At 50.7% G+C, this 22,016-nt stretch overlaps 1 protein-coding gene across 2 annotated transcripts in view; it reads right to left on the bottom strand.

Annotated features, from left to right (window-relative positions):
• Atp2c2 (ATPase secretory pathway Ca2+ transporting 2) overlaps positions 1 to 22,016 on the bottom strand; it is a 56,819-nt gene that overhangs the window by 30,505 nt on the left and 4,298 nt on the right. For both annotated transcript variants that reach the window (XM_021169895.2, XM_029480263.2), the window contains exons 2-6: positions 8,029 to 8,139; positions 6,024 to 6,140; positions 2,256 to 2,345; positions 1,187 to 1,222; positions 1,022 to 1,083 (exon numbers count right to left, since the gene is read on the bottom strand). In XM_021169895.2, the coding sequence (XP_021025554.1) occupies positions 1,022 to 1,083; positions 1,187 to 1,222; positions 2,256 to 2,345; positions 6,024 to 6,140; positions 8,029 to 8,139 (416 nt within the window). The remainder of the gene's footprint in view (positions 1 to 1,021; positions 1,084 to 1,186; positions 1,223 to 2,255; positions 2,346 to 6,023; positions 6,141 to 8,028; positions 8,140 to 22,016) is intronic.

The following is a 22,016-nucleotide window of genomic DNA, read 5'->3' on the forward strand; positions in this document are numbered from 1 at the left end:
GCAAGAGGCCGCCACCTGCCCAGAGCTGCTTATCTAATCAGAGAGAGAACACCCTGTAGGAGTTCCAATGAGAACGGACCCCATAGTTTCATATGTTTGAATGCTTGGTCCCAGTTTCTGGATGTATTTGGGAAAGATTAGGAGGTGTGGTCTTGTTGGAGGAGGTGTGGTCTTGTTGGAGGAGGTGTGGTCTTGTTGGAGGAGGTGTGGTCTTGTTGGAGGAGGTGTGGTCTTGTTGGAGGAGGTGTGGTCTTGTTGGAGGAGGTGTGTGGCTGGGGGGTTTCCAAAAAGCCCACACCATCCAACTCTTGCACGCACACGCACGCATTCTCCCTCTCCCTCTCCCCATCTTCCTTTCTTCCTCTCCCCTTCTCCCTCTCCACCCCCTCCTGGTTGTCTTCTCAGTGTCTCAAATGTAAGCTCTCAGCCACTACTCTGGTGCCATGCCTACCTGCCTGCCACGATGATTATGAACCCCCGCTTCTGAAACGGTGAGCCCCAACAATCTCCTCCCTTATAAGCTGCCTTGGCCATGGTGTCTCTTGACAACAATACAACAGTGGCTAGGACCGCCCTTCATATATACTCATACCAGAGCCACACTGCACTCTGCTCTGCAGCCGGGCCTGTTACCGCCCCAGTTTAACTTTATCTTGGCACTCTGGGCTTTCTCTTCAGGCAAAACTCAGGTTTCTGCTTTATTTTTCAGGCTCTTCCCCTCACCCCCTGCCAAGACAAGTTAGTCCTCGATGCCAGAGCAGATGCCCAGAGAGGTGGAGCCTCCTGTCTATGGTCACACAGCAAGACATTGCCAGGGCAGATACCAGGTCTCCTTGCCTTCAGTGAGACCAAGACTGCTCTCCCCATGTCACACCATGAAGGTGACAGCACAGACCAAGCACTGGCTTCTGCATCCACTCCTGTCTCCAAGTTCCCGTCCTGTGTGAGTTCCTGTCCTGACTCCTTGTCAGACCCATCAGCTCCTTCTGTGGACCACAGGCTTATGGAGGTCCTGACTTACCAGTTGCACTCTGGGGGTACCAGCTTGGTGAGCTCTTCCAGAGACTTCTCCGACCTGTATTCCTGGCAGGAAGCACATCAAATGTGCTGTTCAAGGGTGGGAACCCCGACAAATTCCCACCACGTCCCAGTTACTCCACCCCGATGGGACTCAGGATGTACGCACCTGGATGAAGCCAACGGTCACCACGATGAGAACGGCCTGGAAAACAGGGTGCCAGGAAGGGGGGATGTGAACCCTACTTACAGTGGGGTTCTGGCTTCACTGCTGGGGCTCAGGGGCTCTGAGCACACCCTGCACTCTAAGCCTGGTGGTGCAGACCTGTCATCCAAGGCCTATATATACTATATATAGAATATATATATAATTTATATAAACCATATATGTATATATACATATGTGTGTGTATGTATGTGGGTATATATGTTGGTTTTGTGTGTCAACTTGACACAAGCTGAAGTTATCACAGAGAAAGGAGCCTCCCTTGAGGAAATGCCTCGATGAGATCCAGCTGTAAGGTATTTTCTCAATTAGTGATCAGTAGTGGAGGGCCCAGCCCATAGTGGGTGGTGCCATCCCTGGACTGGTAATCCTGAGTTCTATAAGAAAGCAGGCTGAGCAAGGCAGGGGAAGCAAGCCAGTAAGCAGCATCCCTCTATGGCCTCTGCATCAGCTCCTGCCTCCAAGTTCCTGCCCTGTGTGAGTTCCTGTACTGACTTCCTTTGGTGATGAACAGCAATGTGGAAGTGTAAGCTGAATAAACCCTTTCCTCCCCAACTTGCTCCTTGGTCATGATGATTGTGCAGGAATAGAAACCCTAAGACTGATTATATATATTATAGAATATATATCAACCATACATACACACACATACACATACACACACACACACACACCTGGACTGTCCCCTCTTAAAGCTGAAGCCAAAATGACCTCTTCTGAGATGTTTCTTTTCAGTATTTGGTTGCAGCAGAGAGAAAATTAGCTAAGAGGTACCAACTGCATGTTATAGCACTCAGACCTCACGGGGAGGGGAGAAGACAGCAAACAGCCTACCCAAAATGGTGCCTGAAAATGAGGTTGTCCTGTAGCCTCTGTACAGGTGTACACGTGTGCTGCCACATGCATGCATACATACATATTCAAACCATGATCATGTTTTGCAAGACAGTTGCAGCAGACATGGCCAGTCCTGAGCATCCTAGTCCAGGAGTGGAGGCCGCCAGTCACTCACCAGGGCGATGCTGACAGCATCCTCATATTCTTTGGTGAGGACGCTCACCATGGATGAGCCCAGCAGCAGCAGAATTAGGGGGTTCCTGAACTGAAAGGTGAACAGAATCTCAGTGTCACAAGAGTCAGCGGAGGTTTCTCTCTGCAGCTCCTGGGCAGCTCAGACCTTCACGTGAGAACAGGCTTCCAGTCCTCTGTACACAGGGGACTGCTCAATCCATTATTCCTCCTCTGTAGCTAAGTCCACCATTGACAGACTTGTGGGCTAATCCTGACATTATCCTCACCCAGACCTGGCCCTGACTTTGAGTTCTTTGTCTCGCCTGGCCACACGTCATCCATCAAGGGCCTCTGTGGGATCCATGGTGAATACCCATCCTGGCTACCATCCGCAAGCACTCCTCTCCTGCTACAATAGACCCCCAACGCTGTGTGCCATAACTACCTTGGTCCTGTGATAACATCTGGGGATTCTAGAGATGTTCCTCTTAGCCCCCACATGTGTCACCCCATGTCACTCAGGCAGTGAAGTCCCAAAGATCTCTCCAAAGAACTTTCCATTAGTGCTTTGTCTGCTGATCCTTCACGCCATGACGGCTTGTGTTACAGAGGATGGAAAGGAAATACAAACACCACTGATCAGAGGGCAGAGCCAAGGAGATCAGGGAGAGCTTAAATATATATCTGCCTCTGAGCTTCCTAGTGGCCAAGGCACAAAAGGAAATATAGCCCAGTGCATGGGTCCCACAGCCTGTGAGACGCATGGCAGTGTGTTTTGGTGTGACACGTGAAGGGGCTGAGCCCCGCCATGACCCCTGGAGCTGTCACATTTAGCCTCTGTGGGAGGAGCTGGTGGGTTGAGGCAGCTCAAGCAGCAGCCCTGAGTTGGCCCTAGCAAACACCTCTTCCATGCCAGAGGCACAAAGACACTTTGATCCTACCAGCTCATCTGTACTTGACAGCTGGGAGGTGACAGTCCTGCAGACATAGGCCTCACCTACCCTGGATGTCACACACAGTGAGTGTCTTCATGATCCAGCACAGGCTCCAGTGGTGTGATATGGTGGACAAGAACTCAGGAATCTTGGTTTTTTTTTTCCCTGCCTGTCTCCACCACCGACTCACAATCTGGAACCATCTCCGACTTCTCCCAGCCTCTAGTTCCTAGTGCACAGGAATGATGTCTGTCTGTCTGTCTCTTTCTCCTCTCCCCTTCCCTCCCCCTCCACTCTTTCTCTTTCATTTTTGAGATAGAGTCTCCTTAGCTCACTCTCCCCTCAAGTTTGGATTCTTGGTCTTTTTCATGTTCAAGTGCCTGGGGCCACAGGCATCCATGCCATGCCTGGCTATTTTAAGATCTCTGGGTCAGCATCTCACTCTCTAGCACAGGCTGATGCAGAACTCACAGCAGTCCTTCTGAGTGTTGGAATTAAGAGTCTCCATGTCCAGTTGCGTCTGGCTTTTTGGAATCATGGCATGAGAGTAGCCAGCCCAGTGCCCAATAAGTGGCCCCTGCCTGTGGAACCAAGATGATGTGATAGTATTTGGTATTGGTGGGATGGAGAAACACTGGCTGTGTGGTTTCAGGGATGGCTCCCGACCCAGCAGAAGTTTCGCCTCCCTCCTGGCTGCATGGAGGAGGGATGAGGGGGGATGGGAAGGGATGGGGATAAGCCAGTCCTTCAGAGAGAATTCCACCACACAGTGGGATGCTTTCAAGCTCTGGAATTGGGTTTTAGACACATGGGGTGGGGGTCTGCTGGCAAGGAGAAGGGACCTGATCCCCTCAAAGCCCAAGACCTCCCTCCAAAATACACAAATCGATTCATCCAGAAGGGTGCAGTGTGCTCCATAAGAGCAATGTCATAGGATACAGACGACTTCTCTCCAGACCCCACCATGTTCCAAAAACCGTCACAAGCCATTTAAGGGGACCAGCCACCCAAAGCTGTGAGTGGGTCTTGTTCATACCCTTCCTGATACTCAGCAGCCAACCCACTGGTCATAGAAGAAGACATAAAGGAGGGTTCCCCCATGGCTGCCTCATAAAAGTTTAGTGGATGTAAGAAAGGGATGAATGCAGCGTGTACAGAAAGAATCTGTATGCCCATAGGGCCATAGACTCCAGCCACTTTCGGTGGGTGTGTCCTTGAACGTATAGAGGAAGGAGATATGAGCCGGCCTTTAGCCCACGAAAGAGACAGAGAGAGGCTTTGCTACGGGGTTTCCTGAGAAGTGTTGCAGGGAGCTTTCAGTGTGCAAGCAGAGGGCTCCAGAGGAAAAGACAGGCTGAGCATTTAGGCAAAAGCCAATGGGGCAGAGCTGCCTAAGCCCTGGCTGCTCTGAGCCTCCATCCTTAGGCTCTAACTCCCAGCAGCGTCCACTGCCTGGACAATGACTCTCCTGGGTTTGGCCAGATCCACCCCAGTGCCTATAACCCAGTTTTGGTGCCAAAAGCATCAACGCAGGGTACTGATAACTGGGTGGTGACCTGGGTGAAGCCCACTAGAAGAGGACGCTTCCTGAACTATGATTGGTCCTTGGACCAACAAATTAAGAAAGCTTTAAACATAGAACCAATCAGAGGGCGGCTGCAGCCTAGGCCAGCCCTGGAGTCTACAAACACGAAGAGGGAAGGCCTGGGCTGGAATGAGAAATGAGGGGAGGAGGAAGGGAGAGCAACTACCGGAAGCCTGAGAGGTTGGAGATCTCAGCTTGGTCACTGGGATTAGCACTGGGTTGGGGTAAAAATACAGACTTCTAGACCAGAACAGATCTCTGTGGTCATTCCCCTTTTTCCTAATGGCAGCTACGAATTTGACATGTAGATTGGTCAGCACCAGGCCAGCACGGAGCTCATCAGCTAAGATGGGCTGGTACCCAGGGACAGGCTGCTGGGGTATGAATGACCTCAGCATCATAGCCTTCTGCTGGGTGAGTTTCGGCTCCTGTACCCAAGATGAGCGGGTAAACTTGAAGTTCAGAACCACAGGGGTGTGTCTGTGTCAGTCTGTCTCTGTTTTTGCCTGCCCCCACCCTGCCCTGTGTGCGCATGCGCGTGTGTGTTATCTTTTACTAGGTTGGAACTGGCTAAATAAACTAGGCTGGCTGGATCCACCTGTCTCCACCTCCCTGGTACTAGGATTTCAACCACACAGCACCAAACTCAGCTTTAAACTGAGTAGATTCTGGGAGCCAAACTCAGGTTGTCCTTGTACTCATATAGCAAAACCACTTTCCTGGCTGAGCCGTCTCGCCAGCCTGACAATACCTTCACTTCTATAGCCTCTTGAGGCACACTCTTTCTTAATTCTTTCTTGGCCTTCTGATATGCTCGGTTGCCAGGATATCCTGTGTCTCTCTTTGCTTCCTCTGGCAAATCTGTGTGCCACGGGGAAAAGGTTTCCAGTTCCTCTGTCGCACTCCCCCACCGCTTTGCCAATGGCTTTAGGGGGATAATAAAATAAATCGACAGTACTTATTTACTTACATCCGGTATGATGCCTGGTGTGTCGCAATTGTCCCTAGTGCCCATGATTGCTAGTAAGGGTTATGGACACCTAGATCTTTAGTCACCTATGTAGGGTTCCTTCTGGAGTTTCAGAGCATCCAGGAGGACAGAACTGTTTATCTTAAAATGTATTCATCCCACATCCCAGATGCAACCTGTCCAAGGACACTCAGGATCAATATTTAAAGAATGAATACTTGCCCCGCCCTTCCTGGCCAGGGCCCCTAGTGACCACAGAGAAGGATGTCCTGCCCCTACCTGATCCAGGTATTTCTTCCACACGGGCTCAGCGTTATCTGTGACAAACTCGTTCCAGCCATGGACCAGCCTGCGCTGGGCCACTGCAAATTCTGACAGGCCGCTGTCCAGGTCTACCTAAAAGAAGATAGGAATGTAGGGTGAACACACTGTCAGACCCAGCGAGGACCAAAGAGCAAAGTCACAGGTGCCTGGTGAGAGCCGGCATCTTCTGGGGGGCGGGGAGGGGGAGTAGGAAATGGGCTTGTCCCTGCAGGAGAAGACACTTGAAGGGAGGGCCTCTCCCCTGCACATCCAGCACATAAGATCTGATGACTCTCTGCCAGGTTTCAACTCTAAGGGAAATGTCCTCATTGACCAGGTCTCTCCTGAACAATCGGACCGATTCTATTTACACACACACACACACACACACACACACACACACACGGGCTTCACACCCATTTCCCCCACCTTCCTCTTGCTCAACTTCAAAGGATGCTAAAAGCATGTTCTTCTTCTGCATATCCTATCACTCCCCCTGCGTTACAGACTGTGTGTCCCACCAAATCCGATGCCCTCTGGCAAATGAATGTCACCCACGTTCCCCAATTGAGCTGCCAAAAAATACATTTTCATCACTGTTGACACAAGCTTTCATTTCATATGGGCTACAGGCCAGTCGGGAGGTGAAGGTCACTGCCAGTCAGGCTCTGGTTCAGGATCAAACCATACCTAACACAGACATTGACTATGACGATACTGCTCCTTTATAAAACAAACAGGAGGGGCTACGAGATCCTAATGGCCTAGGGTTACAGAGGAAGGGTCGAGAGAACTTCAACAATGGATATCTCAAACATGAGGCTGCCAGGAGTTGGCCATCTTCCTCCTCCCAACCTGACACCATAAACCCGGCTCCCTGACCATCAACTCTTGTAAGAATTTATTACCCTGCCAGTTACCTGGCTTCACTACCTTGTTTAACCTTAAAAGGTTCCCCTCCCCACCACCTACAAGCCCCTGAGAATGTAGATGAAGCATCTTCAAACACCCCTGCCCTGGCCAGCGGTACACAGCCACACAGACCTTGCCCCAGAGACCCCAACCACCTCTTCATGGGCATAAATAATACCATGTCTCTCAATAAGTGGAACCAGTCCTCCGAAGCTGTTCCCAGGTGTTGTTCACTCCCCCCCCCCCCACACACACACTGCTTACTGTAATCCTGCCCTGCACTCACCCACACCTGGCTAGGCTTTCCTCCCTCCAGTCCAGCTTGGTGTGCCATGGCCTGTCTACCCCAAAAGGGAAGCAGACACTGGGCACCTATGCATGTATGTACAAATCCCCATACATGTACACTTACATACATCCCAATACCCATACATAGGATCACATCTGCCCATGTAATTCATATATGCATGCACATACACTTCTGTACACACATGCAATTCATACATATGTGCATGCACACAACATACCAACACACACACACACGTGTATACACACAAACATGCATGCACATGTGTGCACACATGAGCGTCACCAGTCTGCCTGGTGTTCCAAGTAACATAAGCTAAAGATAGGCTGTTGGCTCCATCCGGTTGTCCCAGAGGTTGGACTCCTAGGCCAGAGTTGGCGTCTCTCCTACACTGCTCACAAATTCTGAGTCCCTCAGACACTCGTGAGAATTTGATGTCTGTAGTTGGCATCTCCGAGCCAAAAAAGATGAAGAGTGAGAGGCAGGTGTGGCGGAGAGCTTGAGCCCTGATGACAAGAGGCTGGAGGAAGCAAGGCTGAGCAGTTCCCTAACAGCGCTGGTCTCTGTTCTCGTCATTGCCAAAGGAGCAGTGGGTGGAAGGACTCCTGGCTGCAGATGCAGTGTGACCACCTGCCTCATGCTCTGTGTCTATACTTTATCTGGAACTGCAAGTCAGCATAGCCCCTCCTGTAAGCTGCTCTTGGGAGGTGTTTTGGTAAGGACAATGATAAAAGGAATAGATAACAGTTACAAAATTCTTACATGGAAGGCTCTGGCCAGCTCCTCTCTGCTGCATTTGCAAGCTTCCCCAGGTGGCAGAGCAGCGACAGTCTTTTCTCTCTCGATAGCTTTCAGCTCACACTGTTCATCAATCTGTGGAGAGAGCAGCGTGGCGGGTGAGCACAGGACATCTTGCTAGGTGGGCTCTGGTAAAGCAGGGCACACATATGCAAAGTGTGTATTCATCAAATACAGCCGCCAACCCACGTCTGCTTCTACATCAGGAGACAGGCGGCTTCAGTCCCCAGTCTCCCTCTCCAACCACCCAAAGTGTTTTTTCCAACGTGAGCTCTACAGACAGCCGTGTGCCCAGCATCTTCTGCCTGTGCTTTTTCTCCACATCGGTGACAGTGTGTGGGATGACTGCTCTTTCTACAGGTGCTCAGATCTCCTCAGCACGGATAGATTCAGCTCCCAGGCATTCTGCTAGGGGCAGGCGGGGTTTCTTTATAGTCATTGGCTATTACTGGCATGTCTGTCTGGAAATAACCTTTGTCTGTTGTTATTATTATTATGTTCCTGTGTGTATGGTATGTGTGTGAGAGTGTTGTATGAGTACGTGTATTGTTGTATGTATGCACAGTATGTGGATGTTATGTTATTATTATATTCTAGTGTGTGTATGGTATGTGTGTGGTAGCATTGTATGACTATGTATGTTGTTGTATGTGTGTATGGTATGTGTATGGCATGTTGTTATTATATTTTAGGGTGTGTATGGTATGTGGGTGGTGTTATGTATGTGGTGGTGTGCACATACACATGGTCAACATGCATGTGTAGTGTGTACATACACGTGGTTAACATGTGGGATTTTCATCACTGTGTTCAGGGTTTTTTTTTAAGAGACAGGGTCTCTCACTGAACCAAGGATTAACTTGTTGGCAAGACTGGCTGGCCCCTGAACCCTGAGACTCCACCTGGCTCTGCACACTGGTGCCCGGGGTTAGGTTACAGATGTACCACCATACTCATGTTTGTGTGGACCCGGGGACCATGCTCAGATCTCATGTCTGTGCATCAAAGCACTTTGCCGTCTCAATGATCTGACCAGCTGCACAAAACAACTTCTTAAGCAGGGTTAGGGTGACATTTGACATGTTCAAAACCCTGCCGCCTCACGGTGGGAATCCAGGTTAAGCATAAACTGTAGAGAGTGCCCCCTGTGGCAATATGTGGTATCACACCCTAGTTCTACAAGCTTTTCTAAATAATTCCAGGAAAAGGGTAGAAGCCACCTGTTAGGTTCTCCAGGGCTGAGATCTGTGCCCAGACCCCAAGGCACATCAAATGCCCAGAGGCCCGGGACACTGCGACAACAGACAGATCTCAGCGCCAGGGCACATCAAGATGTTTACAGCGCTCTTCCCAGAATGCTGACACCGGGACATGATAGCATCTCTTCCTTCTCAGTCCATCACTGGGAACTGGGAAGGAGGAAGGGAAGAGGTGGTGACATCTTCCTTCAGCTGAGGTGGAGCCCAAGTTCCTCTTCCTTTCTCTCCAAGGCAGCACCCCAAGCAAGAGTTAGCACCTGACAGCCCATTTATTATAGGGACCAGCAACCACATTCACCTCTGGGATTCTGCATCTGGTATCAGAAACCAGAGCCTGGTGGTAAGGACACAGCTCCTCGCCAGGCTCCATGGTTCCTGGAATGCCTCCATGCCAATAACGAGCTTGGTGCAGATTCCCTCTGCAGAGAAATATGTGCCACTGGACTGTTGGCTCTAGTCCTGCAGTGCCCATCCAAGCCCCTTACTCTTGCTCCTGCCTCATGAGAAGACAGCCCTGGGTGTGAGCACACCCGTGCCTCTCCCTCTGGCTAAGCCACACTCACTTTCCAAATGCAGTATCCTGTGACCTTGAAACATCATGTGTGTGCACACACATACATACATGCACATACATATACATACATATAGACAGACACAGACATACATATATACATACATACACACACAGACACACATATATACAAATACTCCCATACAATCAAAGGCATACACAGACATATATACATGTGCACACACAAATACATACACATACCCCACACACAGGCTTGGTGACACTTAGATCCTGGCTGCTATCAGACACACCCATGTCTCATGACCTGGCTATGGTAACTGACACTCCCTCAGATGTCTGTCCCCATTCTGTGTCCTGTTTCCTCCCTTCTACAACCCCCCCCCCCGCCCCCCGGTCTGCTCCCCTTGACCCTTCCTCCCCAGTCTTCTCAAACATAGCTTTATTTTCTCTGAGGTTTGACCTCTGTGGGTTTGGTACAATAGAATCCCATACTACCTGACCTTCCCTGCCCCATGCCTCCTCTGTGACCCCAGAGTATTGTTTGCCTGCAGCAAACAGCCTGCTGTTCCCATGTGGAACCCTGAGGCAACAGCCCAAGACACAGAGACTTCTCAGAGAAGCTTCCTCCAGCAGCAGGCTCAGGTTGGAACCTACAAAGGACAAATATGGTCTCCCATGGAAGACACAGGCTCAACAGCTCTGTCCCGTCCTCTCTGCCTCCCCGTCTGTGCATTCTCTCTGCCTCCTGTCTGTCCAGCACAGAGGCCCCATTCATTTCACTTAGACCCCAGGAATCTCTGTCCTGTTCTGGGACTGATATCACGTGGGTTCCTCCAACATATCTGTGAGAAACTGACCCCTGCCTCAGTTTCCTTCTCTGAGTAGTAAGGCCCGTCACAGCAGAGGCATCACAGACCTGCAGTGGGCTATTGGACAAAAGGAGAGGGAAGACCCAAGAAACCCCAAACCTAGGTGATGAGGGGACAGCAGGATTCCTTTCAGAAACTAAGGTCCTAGAGAAAGCACCAGGCTTAATAAACAAAGAGTACAGGGGCCCTGTCACCTCTGACATCCAGATGAACAGTCAGGAATTCCTTTGTGCATATGAAACTGAGACACACATCTACTGCAAAAAAAAAAAAATTACTCAAACTGAGCTTATATGTGCATTCTCAGAACTTGGGAAGCTGAGGCAGAAGGATTGCTAAGAATTCAAGGCCAGTGTGAGTTACATAGCAAAGTCCTATTTAAAAAAAAAAAAATACAGTGATTTTTAAAGCCATAAATCTTGTGTGTGTGTGTGTGTGTGTGTGTGTGTACATCTTGCAATGACACTAGGTGTGAAGAATCTGAGAGACACTGAGAGATGTGTGGTACTGTCTTGATGGAGCCATTGAACTCTATGATAAAAATGGGGGGCGGGGGTCACAAGCTAAGAACAGCAGGTGGCCTCCCGGAACTGGGAGAGGCAGGGAAATAGATTCCCCCCAAACCAGCACAAGAAGCCGCCCTGGTCAGACTGACTTTTATACGTGAGACCCAGGTTGGCCTCTGTCCTCCAAGCACTAAGGAACACATGGGTGTAGCTTGGAGTGGTGGAAGTTTGTGTTAGGTCAAAGCAACAATGGTATTGGCAAGCTCCATGCTCCAGCACCTCCCTGTATTCAGACACTCAGTACTGCTAAGGCCTCCCACACCGCTCCACTGGCCTCCTGGGAGAGGGGGCGGCCACAGTCTCACATATGCAGGAATGTCAGCATCGTACACGCAAAATTGAAGGTGCTATAACATGAACTCGAGTGACCATGGTAGCTGCATGCACAGCTGTGCACAAGGAAGAAGGTATAGGCACAGGGGCAGGCAGGGAGTGGCAGTCACAGCACAGGATGTCCCTTACAGTGGCACCACCCTCCTCCCTACAGAGGCCAGTGCCTGTGCAGCGGCCTCTGCAGCCAACGCGAGTCTACCCTAACCATGCTTCGGTGGCTTGTTCCCTTATTCCCCGGCTTCCTCCTGAATGCAGAGAACCCTGCCCGCTGCCTGGGAGACCACAGTTCCTGTGCTATGCCAAGAAATTACGCAAGCACCTCCACTTAAATCAACAAGGAAAAACACAAGGACAAAGATAAGGCATCCAAGAGCAAGAGGAAGCGGGGGCCCGCCTTTTTCTTAGGATCTCCGAGTGAGAAAGGACTTTCTATGTACAAGATAAAACTCAGATTAAGAAACGGATTCAAATCCTGGATATAAAGGAGACTGGGCTTCCTAACACACAGGGTGAGCACTGTATGGTATGCAGCATCCAGAGATAAAACTGCTGCAGGAGAAATGTGAGTCTCTGGCCTGTGAAAGCGGAAAGCAACCGTCCATTCGGCTTTTTTTTTTTTTAACGAAAACTGGAAAAAGGATGTGGACTAAGGCTGCCAATCCCATGATAAAGCTGAGGATATCCACACACTAGTTCTGGTGCCAGGGAGAGCTTAACTCTCACACACAGCTGTGGGGCATGAACCAGGACAGTCCCCATTACAGGGTATGGGACACCATCTATGTTGGAAATGCTCTGCTCATGTCTTGTTCAGACAGACCTTCTCTCAGAAGGGTTTTTCCAGAGCCTCACTGTTTATAACAGTTCTGGGTTAGTACCAACCCACACACCCACTGATGGGCTGGCTGGCCAACCAGGAGACCACCAGGACGCATGACCCAACGCTGACCCTGAAAGAAGACCTCTCTGAGTTCCCCGATTGAAAACATTAACTGTACATTGAAGAATACCTGCCACAGTCAGGCGTGCAAATCACGAGCAGCTGTCTGGACCCTCACATGTGTATGCGCCTGAGTGAGCACTGCCCAGAACCGGGATGGAATGTACAGGTCCCAGAATCCCCCTGGCACTGGGCATCTCTCACACACTGCCTTCCGGAAATATTAAACATTGCTTTATACACGATTCCACGCTGCCTGCTCCAGAAACCCAGAGAACTGTCACACCCAGGGACCCCAGCCCTCCTGTTGTCTTTGTGAGAGTGGCTGTTTATCTACCAGCGACTGCACGTTATTCTCTGTCGCTTTGTGGGACCACGGGTGTTTCATTCCATCAGTATATAGCAGCCCGGTTTGATGATTTATTAGCTGACTGGAGGGGTGGGCATGTAGGCTGTGCCCAGTTTGGGCTGTTACGTCATAGGCACACATAGTTCCCACGGCAGGTGTTTAGCTATAATGGACATTTCCACAGAGTCTTCTCCAAACAGTGGTGCCGTTAACGAGAGATAAAGAAGGGAAAAAGATGTGTGGGCTGCTGTCAAGAAGGTGACCCATACAAAACACGGAGGAAAGAAGGTGGAAGGAAAATTCTTCTGGCAGAATCCACCAGACAGTGGGGACTCTGGTGGCCTTTGAATTTGGGAACCTGGTAGCTAAAGGCAGGGACAATGTGGAGTGGTTTTGTGCTTTTCTGAGTCCTGAACTACATGAAAGAGTTACTGATTCAAAGTGGGAGGCAGTCTTGTCTTGCCTGGGGGTGGGAATAGACAAAGAGGCAGCTGCTTCCCCCAGAAAGAAATGCCAAGAGACCATAAGACCCAGCTCTCTAGGGAAAGGGGCTTATGAGAAAAAGCCCCCATTTCTCCCCAGCCAGCCCAAAGGGTATGCTGCAGGGCAGAGAGCAGTTCTTGAAGAGCCTCAGGTCCTACACACCCTGAGAGGCAGGTCTCCTGACAGGCAGGTCTCCTGACAGGCAGGTCTCCTGACAGGCAGGTCTCCTGACATAGTGTACGTGTGGTAGAGAAAGGAAGGGGACAGATTTTGCGAGAGTCCAGTAGGGCCCGGTGCTTTTTAGTATCAAGTGGGAAAAGTTCCTCAAAGCAACAACCCAGGGAGCTGTGGCTAGACCGGAGGCTGCTTGCTCGGGATTCAAATTCTGGCTCCCCACCTGCCCGCTGGGCCTCCTTCAGCAAAGCCCATGGCTTTCTTAAATCCTGGCGAGTCACCCTGTGGTATGAACTCAGTAAGAGCATACAGCCGAGACTGCTGAGAGACAGCCCCAGCTGCAGCCTAAGGTCAAGGCGGACAACGAGCTCCTGCCTGGCTGCAGTGGTGTCTAGAGTATGCATGTGCATGCATGTATTTGCATGCATGCATGTATGTGTGCATGTATGCGTGTTTGTGTGAGTGTATGTATGTGGATGTGTATGCACATGTAAGCATGTGGGGAGGGGTGTGTGCATATGTGTGTGTGTGTGTGTGTGTGTGAGGCAAGGCCTAAAGGAGAATCCAGCTCTCAGTAAGACACATCATGACCCACCATGTGTGCTGTTCAAGAGGGACAGCATTGTCAGGGACCAGGGGACACAGCTGGGCTGAGTGGCAGCCAAAGTAATTGGAAACCAACACAAAGCTGTCAAGGGGAGGAGACCGCTCACACACAGGTAAACCACGTGATTCAGAAATAGCCCTGTTACCAAGAAGTGCTCAGGGAGTGGACACGGGCTGTTTGGGATTGGATTGAGATGTACGGGTGTATATATGCACAGACACAAGGCTGAGTATAGACAAACAGTGTGTGCATACACACACCCCCTTCATCCCATTAGCAAAGACAAACAGAGAGATTTTTTTTTGTTTGTTTCTCAACCCAGTGGCACACCAGGATCTAAGAGACAAGGCTGCTTTTCTTGAGTCCAGCTTAGTATTTCTTCCCATTTCAACGGGCTCACCTGCTTCTGGGGAAGGCTAGAAGGACAAGGGGACCCTATGAAGGGTCTCTCACAATCCAGAACTGGGCACCTAGAGCAAGCCGCAGTGAATACTGACAGCAGCAGACACGAGCAGAGTCAAACCAGAATGCATGTGCTCACACGTGTGGGGATGACTCAAGGGGCAGGGAGAAGAGGAGGCACAGGAAGTGGCTGAACAGTGAGATTGGGACATCACTCATCACGCTTTTACTCAGGCAAGCATCACCCATGCAGGCCAGAGAGGGACACATCAGTCCTGGTTCAGGCTAGGAGCTGCCACCACCAGCAATGGGACACTCAGCATCACAAGGACACTGGGGACCTGGCTCAGTTGATAAAGGGCTTGGAGCACAGCCATGAGGATCAGAGTTCAGTGTCCACCAGCATGCACGTAAAAGCCACACACAGCGGTCCATGTCTGTAGTCCCAGTGCTGGGGGCGCAGAGGCAGACGATGCAGCAGAAACAGCGAACTCCAAGTTCAGTGAGAAACTCAGTTTCAGAAAGTGGAGAATAGAGGAAACGTCCAAGGCTGACCTCAGCACACAGTGAGCACACACACACACACACACACACACCCTCCACAAGGCCCTTCAGAGAGTGGACCTAATGTGTATCTGAGGAAACACCAGACCAGCCCAAATGGGGGAATATTCCACAGTTATAAGCTTGGAATCTTTAAGATCTTCAGAGACCTCAGATGGGCATGGTAGCACACACTGTTAATACCAGCACTTGGGAGGCAGAGGCAGGTGGATGTCTGTGAATTGGAGGCCAGCCTGGTCTACAAAGAAAGTCCAGGACAGCCAGGGCTACACGGAGAAACCTTGACTTGAAAAACTAAAAAGTTCTACTGAGCTTGGAAGACAGCCAGGGACCTCAAAGATCAGGAAAACCAAGGAACCATTGCATATAGCAGGTGACAAGGAGGTTCCAGACACCAGTGAGGCCACACGAATGTGCCTGTGGCCGAGTGGAGATACAGAGAGGACCATACGATCTTTCTTGCAATTAGGAATAAAAATCTTCAAGTGTTTAGAGTAATGGATCATCATGTAATTTGTGCCCAAATAGGGGTGGCAAGGGTGAAGGTGAGGTGGTCAGCATAGCCATGTACTAACTATAAGTATCTGGATGAAGAGCATTCAGTGTCTGTCTATTGGTCTCCAAACATGTCCCCCTTACAGCTGCAGACCCAGTTTGCATATTCACTGAGCACATCTGACCCAGCACAGCTGCCAAGCCGGCGAGTACCAGCTTCCAAGTCTGTCCGAAAGGTTGGTGATTCGCAGTGACCACTTTGTTGAAGGGGGCAAGTGGTGTCCCAGGATCAGGAGGCCTGAGCACTGAGCCTACCTCCTGTTGGGCAGTGGTGCCACCTGTCCACCACCCTGCCTCACAGACAGAGCCGTGGCTCCATGTCACCCACTCCTTCTGGGATCAGCTGTACAAGATGGGTTTCCTTAAGACCTGCTGTGGCCTGCACAGCAGGAAGTAGCAAGGCCTGAGCTGGGTCCAGGATGACAGGGAAGGCAACTCCAGGAAGCACCATGCCTGTGTTCCTGGAAGCAGAGTCCCACCCTGGTTTCAGCTTCAGGCTCTACCGGCTGGTCTTGAGGCCACCTCTTCTGGAGCCCAGTAGATAAAGGTGGCTTTCCTCCAGCCCTGGGAAAAACTTGCCTGCCTCTTCCATTCAATGCCTAGGGCCTCCCTGTGGGCAGCATTAGACCCCTAACTTCAGTGAGGTTTCATCTCCGATCCCTGGTCTTGGGAGCCTTTGGTTCCAGGTCCCTGGCTGGAGCAGTGTTGAGGGCTGGGATTCATCTGGCCAGGAAGAGACAGGCAGAGTGACTGGCTTACTCACTCACTCACACACAGTCCGTGTCCATGGGGCTAGGTGCATAAAACAGTACGAAGAGAGGCTGAGGAGCCTAAGAGAAAAATATCCAGCACAGGGAAGTAAACTTACAAGTCGGGATGAGCCTTCAAATTCCCAGGCAAGTTGTCTAACTATAGACAAGCTCTTGAAATTTCGGAACCTCTGGGACCCCCTCTAAGAGATCAAAATGGGAAAGGAACCTAGCTAGGTATAGATACCATCCAAGGTGAATACGCCTGCCTAGCAATGGTGCAGGATTTGGGGGAGGAGAACGTTTGGGGAGCTGAGGGGCAGGGGAATTGAGATGTCTCACTGAAGGTAGACAGAGACATGTAATAACAGCTACCTATAATTAAAGACTAACAACGGGGACTGAGCCTTAGAAGCATAAGGATCCAAGTTAAATTTCCATAAACCTTGCTAAATTAAACAAAACAAAACACCAAGCAGTCCTGGGAAGGAGGCAGGTTCGAGGCAGAGACAGATGAATCCCTCTCTGGCCAGCCAGCCTAGAAGCCTTGGCAATTTTCAGGCCAGTGGGAGACAAAATATGATGTCCTAAGGGACAAACACAACTCAGGTTCTGGCCTGACCTCCATGCAGGTGTGTGCGGGGACATACACAGGAACAGCCCTCAGGTGGCGCCCTCAATGCTCCACCCCCTACTTAATACTTAATCGCGACTTAATGATCTAAATATTTAATCTTCTATTTAATCACGCTTTCCCAGGAGGCACCTCGGATGTGCACCATTTACCCCACTGCGCAGAGGGTAGGTTCAGGCGTGGGGATGTGAAGGCATTACATAAGCTCTCACAGGGCTGGATGGAGCAATGCAGTCTACAGGAAAACAGCCTGGGCCAGAGGCTCTTGCAACATATCCCACAGTCTTCAGAGCAAAGAACCAGAACGCCCTTGCACACCATAGCTTGGCCGTCACACAGCGACACGGACGCTAACAGTGCCCCAGGAGGAAAATGGGGCCAAAGTGTGTGGTGGGGATGAAGCTGTAGAATTATGGCCATTGAGATTTTCTGTGGGTTCATGAGGAAAAAAAAAAAAAGACAGGTATAGAAAGGGGAAAAAATGGGAAGACAAAGCAAGAAGGGTCACGTCCAGTCCCAGGTACTCCAGAGACCACAATTAAGAACAATGGATGCGGGCAGAATTTAATGAGAAGAGAAGGCAGGGTGCATTGGGACATTTCACTGCCTCCATGCCTGGGGGAGGGATTGGGAAGGAGCAGCTGTGAGGGAAGTCTGCAGAAACCAGAGAGAGAGAGAGAGAGAGAGACAGACAGACAGACAGACAGACACAGAGAGAGAGTGTGTGAGTCAGAGACACCTGCCCTCAGGGCTTCCTGGGGCACAGCCACCTCCCAGATCACCGAGGAGGAAGAGAGACTTCATTTCCCCTGGGATCCGCCACCATGACCGTGCATTTGGCTCCATGGCCTGTGTGTGGGGTGTGTGACTCAGGAGCGGCTCAGTCAAGTGCAAGTCTCCGGTTCCGTGAGCCCCACCCCCCTCCTCCAGAAAGCATTCATAGCACAGCAGAAGCAACAGGCTTTGTCTGTCTGTTGTGCTCCACCCTCCCTCATCAGGCCCTCCAGTAGGTCAACAGAAAATTCTGGAAGATGCCTTGCAGTAGAACAGTTTCTGCCTAGATGTGGGGACAGTTGGGGGCTTGGCCTAACTTCAAGTACTGTACACCCTCCATGGGTTTCCCACGGTGGCTGCAGCTCCTGGGGGGACAAGGACTCCTCAGGAGATGTTTCCGTAAGGAACTTACGGTCTTTCCTCCCACGACCACCACCACTCCAGCCTCAGGATATGGCTTCTCTGCAGTCAGGGCTTTAAGAGAAGGCACTGGGGTGAAGCAAGGTCACTGAGGGTGGTCCATCAGTTGGAGTTCTTAGTAGCTCAGGACACAAGATGCCCTCAGAGAATGATCAGGATGGGACAAGAGAGATGGTGTTCTCCAGCTCAGGAGGAGCCAGGAGCTGGTTCCTCCATCCCAGGCTCCCAGTATGACACACAGAACTTCCTCCAAGGATGGGCTGGCTCATCTGGGGCCTCTGTACCCATCAGCGACACTGTTGAACCTCCACCCCCAGCTAGGTCCTGTAGACAGGAAGTCGGCAGGAAGCTGAGAAAGACCCCAGCCCTCTAGCCCTGGAAGCCATAGTGACCACAGGCCCCACTGAATGGTACTGCGCTCCCTGCCTGCTGTCATTCTCAAAGTTCCACAGGTCCAAAGCCCTCCAAGGAGATGGGTGGGATGGCTCAGCGAGGAAAGAAAGAGCCTTGGTGTCAAGCCTGAGGATCTGAGTTCAAGTCCTGGGACCCATATGGTCGGAGGAGAGACCTGATTCTTGTAAGTTGTCCTCTGACCTCTGCATGCAGGAAATAATTTTTTAACGTGTAGTTTAAACCACTACAGGAACTGCTCAGAATAGCCTGAGGCAGCACAGACACAATTGTGCGTCAGTGTTAATCTTCCCCTTCCTCTCTGCACAGTGACTGTGCTTCAGTGTTAAACTTCCCCTTCCCCTCTGGACAGACAATGACTGTGCTTCAGGGTTAATCTTCCCCTTCCTTTTCAATGAGAACCCAAGACATGTCCACTTTGAGGCTTCCTGGGTGTAAAACCACGGGTGCAAAGATCTCCCATCCCACCTAAGGAAGAAGTTCAAGGGAACAAAGATAGATGCTCAGTGTGGGGCTGGATGGCTCAGCTCATCCAGGGTTCCACTTCCCATCACCCACTATTCCAGTGGCTTTGACCTCCCTCTCTCTGGGGTCTCTGCACATGTCTAGTAGTTATCCATAAAGTGCGATCCTAAGGAAGAGTCAAAACCCAAGATGAGGCCATTGAGGTAGCTCAGTGGGTAAAGGAGCCTGCTCCCTAACCCGCATGGTGAAACGAGAGAACCAACTCCCCAGAGCTGTGCTCTGACCTTCCTACATGTGCCGTGGCCCCCTCGTCCCCTGTCCACTAACTATGGTTTTTTAAGACCCCCAAGGCTGGTGAGATGGCTCAGTGGGCAAAGACATCTGCTTTGCAAGCTCGGAACCCATATTAAAAAAAATGGAACCAACATCATGAAGTTGTCCTAGGACCCCCACATGTGTGCTGTGCCCAACGCGCACCTGATACACATATACGCAGTAACCAATAAAATAAATTTTGTAAAAACCATGACAATGGGAGACAGAAACACTCTCTTCCTTTTTTTGCACAAGGATCTCTTTTCCTTTCACACCCAATCCCAGTAACAAGACAGCCAGCTCTGCCCTCATACCAGCCGTAACCACTTTGAGCCCAGCCCCTTTCCTGAGCCCCTCACTCTATGGTACTGAACCAAAGCAACTCTGCCAGGAACTAGTGGGAGTGGGGATGTCCAAGAATGACAGCCTGTGTCACCCCCCCACACACACACACTTTCCACTGGCTCATGTGACAGGTTGGGGTCTGTCCTGATAGAGCTGCTCAGACTCACAGCCACCTTTCCCAGCTCCTGCAAAGCCCTAGCTAGCTCTTCACTCAGCCAGGGTCCCTGGCCAAGGCCCAGAGTGTCCCAGTTAGGAGGTTCCCAGATTCACTTTCTGCCAGCTCTCATTTCAAGTGGTCATCAGCAGGGCAGGAGGGGAGCTCCAATACTGAGGTCCTTCCTCTAAGCCAGACTGCTTTGAGCATGAGACAGGTAAGTTCCTAGCCTGATGGGAGTAGCTGACTTATTAAGGAGTTATTAAGGATCTACCTATCCATTTGGTAGATAGCCTTGTGCTCACTCATACTTGGGAAACCCAAACCCCAGCTCTAGTCCCACCCCCGACCACGCATAGACGCACACCAAACACTTCAGCTGGGTTGATCCCGGCTTCAGCGATTACTCTAGGTTTCTTTACCTTTCAGGACAAGGTTTGTGGCGTTAGGACTAAACAGACACCATGGTGTCACCTTCATACATCGATTCTCCCGGACCTTCAGGCTGCCTGAGAATTGACTAAATTAAGTCTCTTAGCACAGACCTGGTAGCACTAGTGACAAGATTCTCAACACACAAGAGAATGGAGACATCACAGATCTCAGCTGGGGACTCTCCAGTGTAAGCTACGGAGGTTAGAGGGGCAGAGAGGGGCAGCCAGCCACAAGCAGGTGCCTGACGTGAATCCTGTCTTTGTTCACAGCTCCCTGCCTGCCACCACCAGGGAGCCCCGGAGCGAGTTATTATATACAACAGACCGAAGTGAAGCAACATCATCCTGTAATCCAGATGTTCCTTATCTGCAAGCGGCCAAGCCAGTTCTGTAGCTATTGGTCACAGCCAGCTTGCCGCCAGGTGTCATAGGCCCGAGACTGATCACTTTAAACTAGCAAGCTCCTAGATAGTGACATCCCATTCGACACACACGTGTGGACATGGCCATTCTTGGTGTGAACAAGCTCACAACTCCAAACTCTGAACCCAGGGGGAAAAAATAGCATCAAAGGAAACATTACAAAACTAGGGACTCCCGAGCAGGCTGTGTGTGTCCATGTGTGTATCTGTGTGTGTATCCATGTGTGTGTGTGCATGTGTGTATATCTCTGTGTGTACATGTACATGTTTGTATGTGTGTACATGTGCGTCCATGTGTATCTGTGTGTACATGTGTGTATCTGTGTGTACATGTGTGTATCTGTGTGTACATGTGTGTGTGTGTGTGTGCATATGTGTATGTGTATCTCTGTATTTGTATCTCTGTGTATATGTGTATCTCTGTGTGTATATGTGTGTCCCCATGTGTATCTGTGTATGTGCATGTGTGCATGTACATGTATGTGTAGCATTTTTTATATGAATCATGTCAGTTCTGCTCATTTTTGGCAGGGTCTCATGTAGCCCAGGCTTTCCCTGAACTATATCTACAGAGGCAGTGGGTGACCGAATGTAGATCCTCCTGTCTCCACTTCTAGAATGCTGGGATGACAGATGTGCACATCTGGCTGGAAGTCTTCCCACTACTGTGGGAGGGCAGCCTAAGGGAGCCCCTAATTACCGCCCTGCTCTCTAGTGTCCCCTCAAGCAGTGTGCCACCCCTCATCCCTTCCCTATGGAGGGGACTAAGCCTGGCGCTCCTTCCTGGAACTGCAGAGGTACAGCGGAAGTTGTAAGTCTCAGACGTGGCGTTCGTCGTGGGTATTCGAAGGCTACCTGTACTCATCCCCACTGAGCCATCCGTCTGCTGGGCCACAGTAAGCCCTGCAGAGAGGACCACATGGCCAGCAAACAGGCCTGCCACAGCCATAGTGCTTAGAGTTGCATGGCTGCAGGTGAGACCACAGCTCTGCACACAGTGGGACCGCCACCTTGAGAGCAACCCTGAGCCAGGAACACTCAGTTGTACAAGCACAAGTATCTGCTCCAGGCTTGGGGGCAAAGTGTTCTTCAGCCAGGGGTGGAGAACGAACCAGCCATCGCATGTCATGGGTTGGGTCTCGGTCTTTTGAGGTCTCGTCACAGGAGCCTGTGGCTCCTTTGATTGGCAAGTTGAA

The sequence above is a fragment of the Mus caroli genome, unplaced genomic scaffold (genome assembly GCF_978045245.1).
Source record: "Mus caroli unplaced genomic scaffold, Mus_caroli_1 scaffold_10, whole genome shotgun sequence".
Classification (NCBI taxonomy): Eukaryota; Metazoa; Chordata; class Mammalia; order Rodentia; family Muridae; genus Mus; species Mus caroli.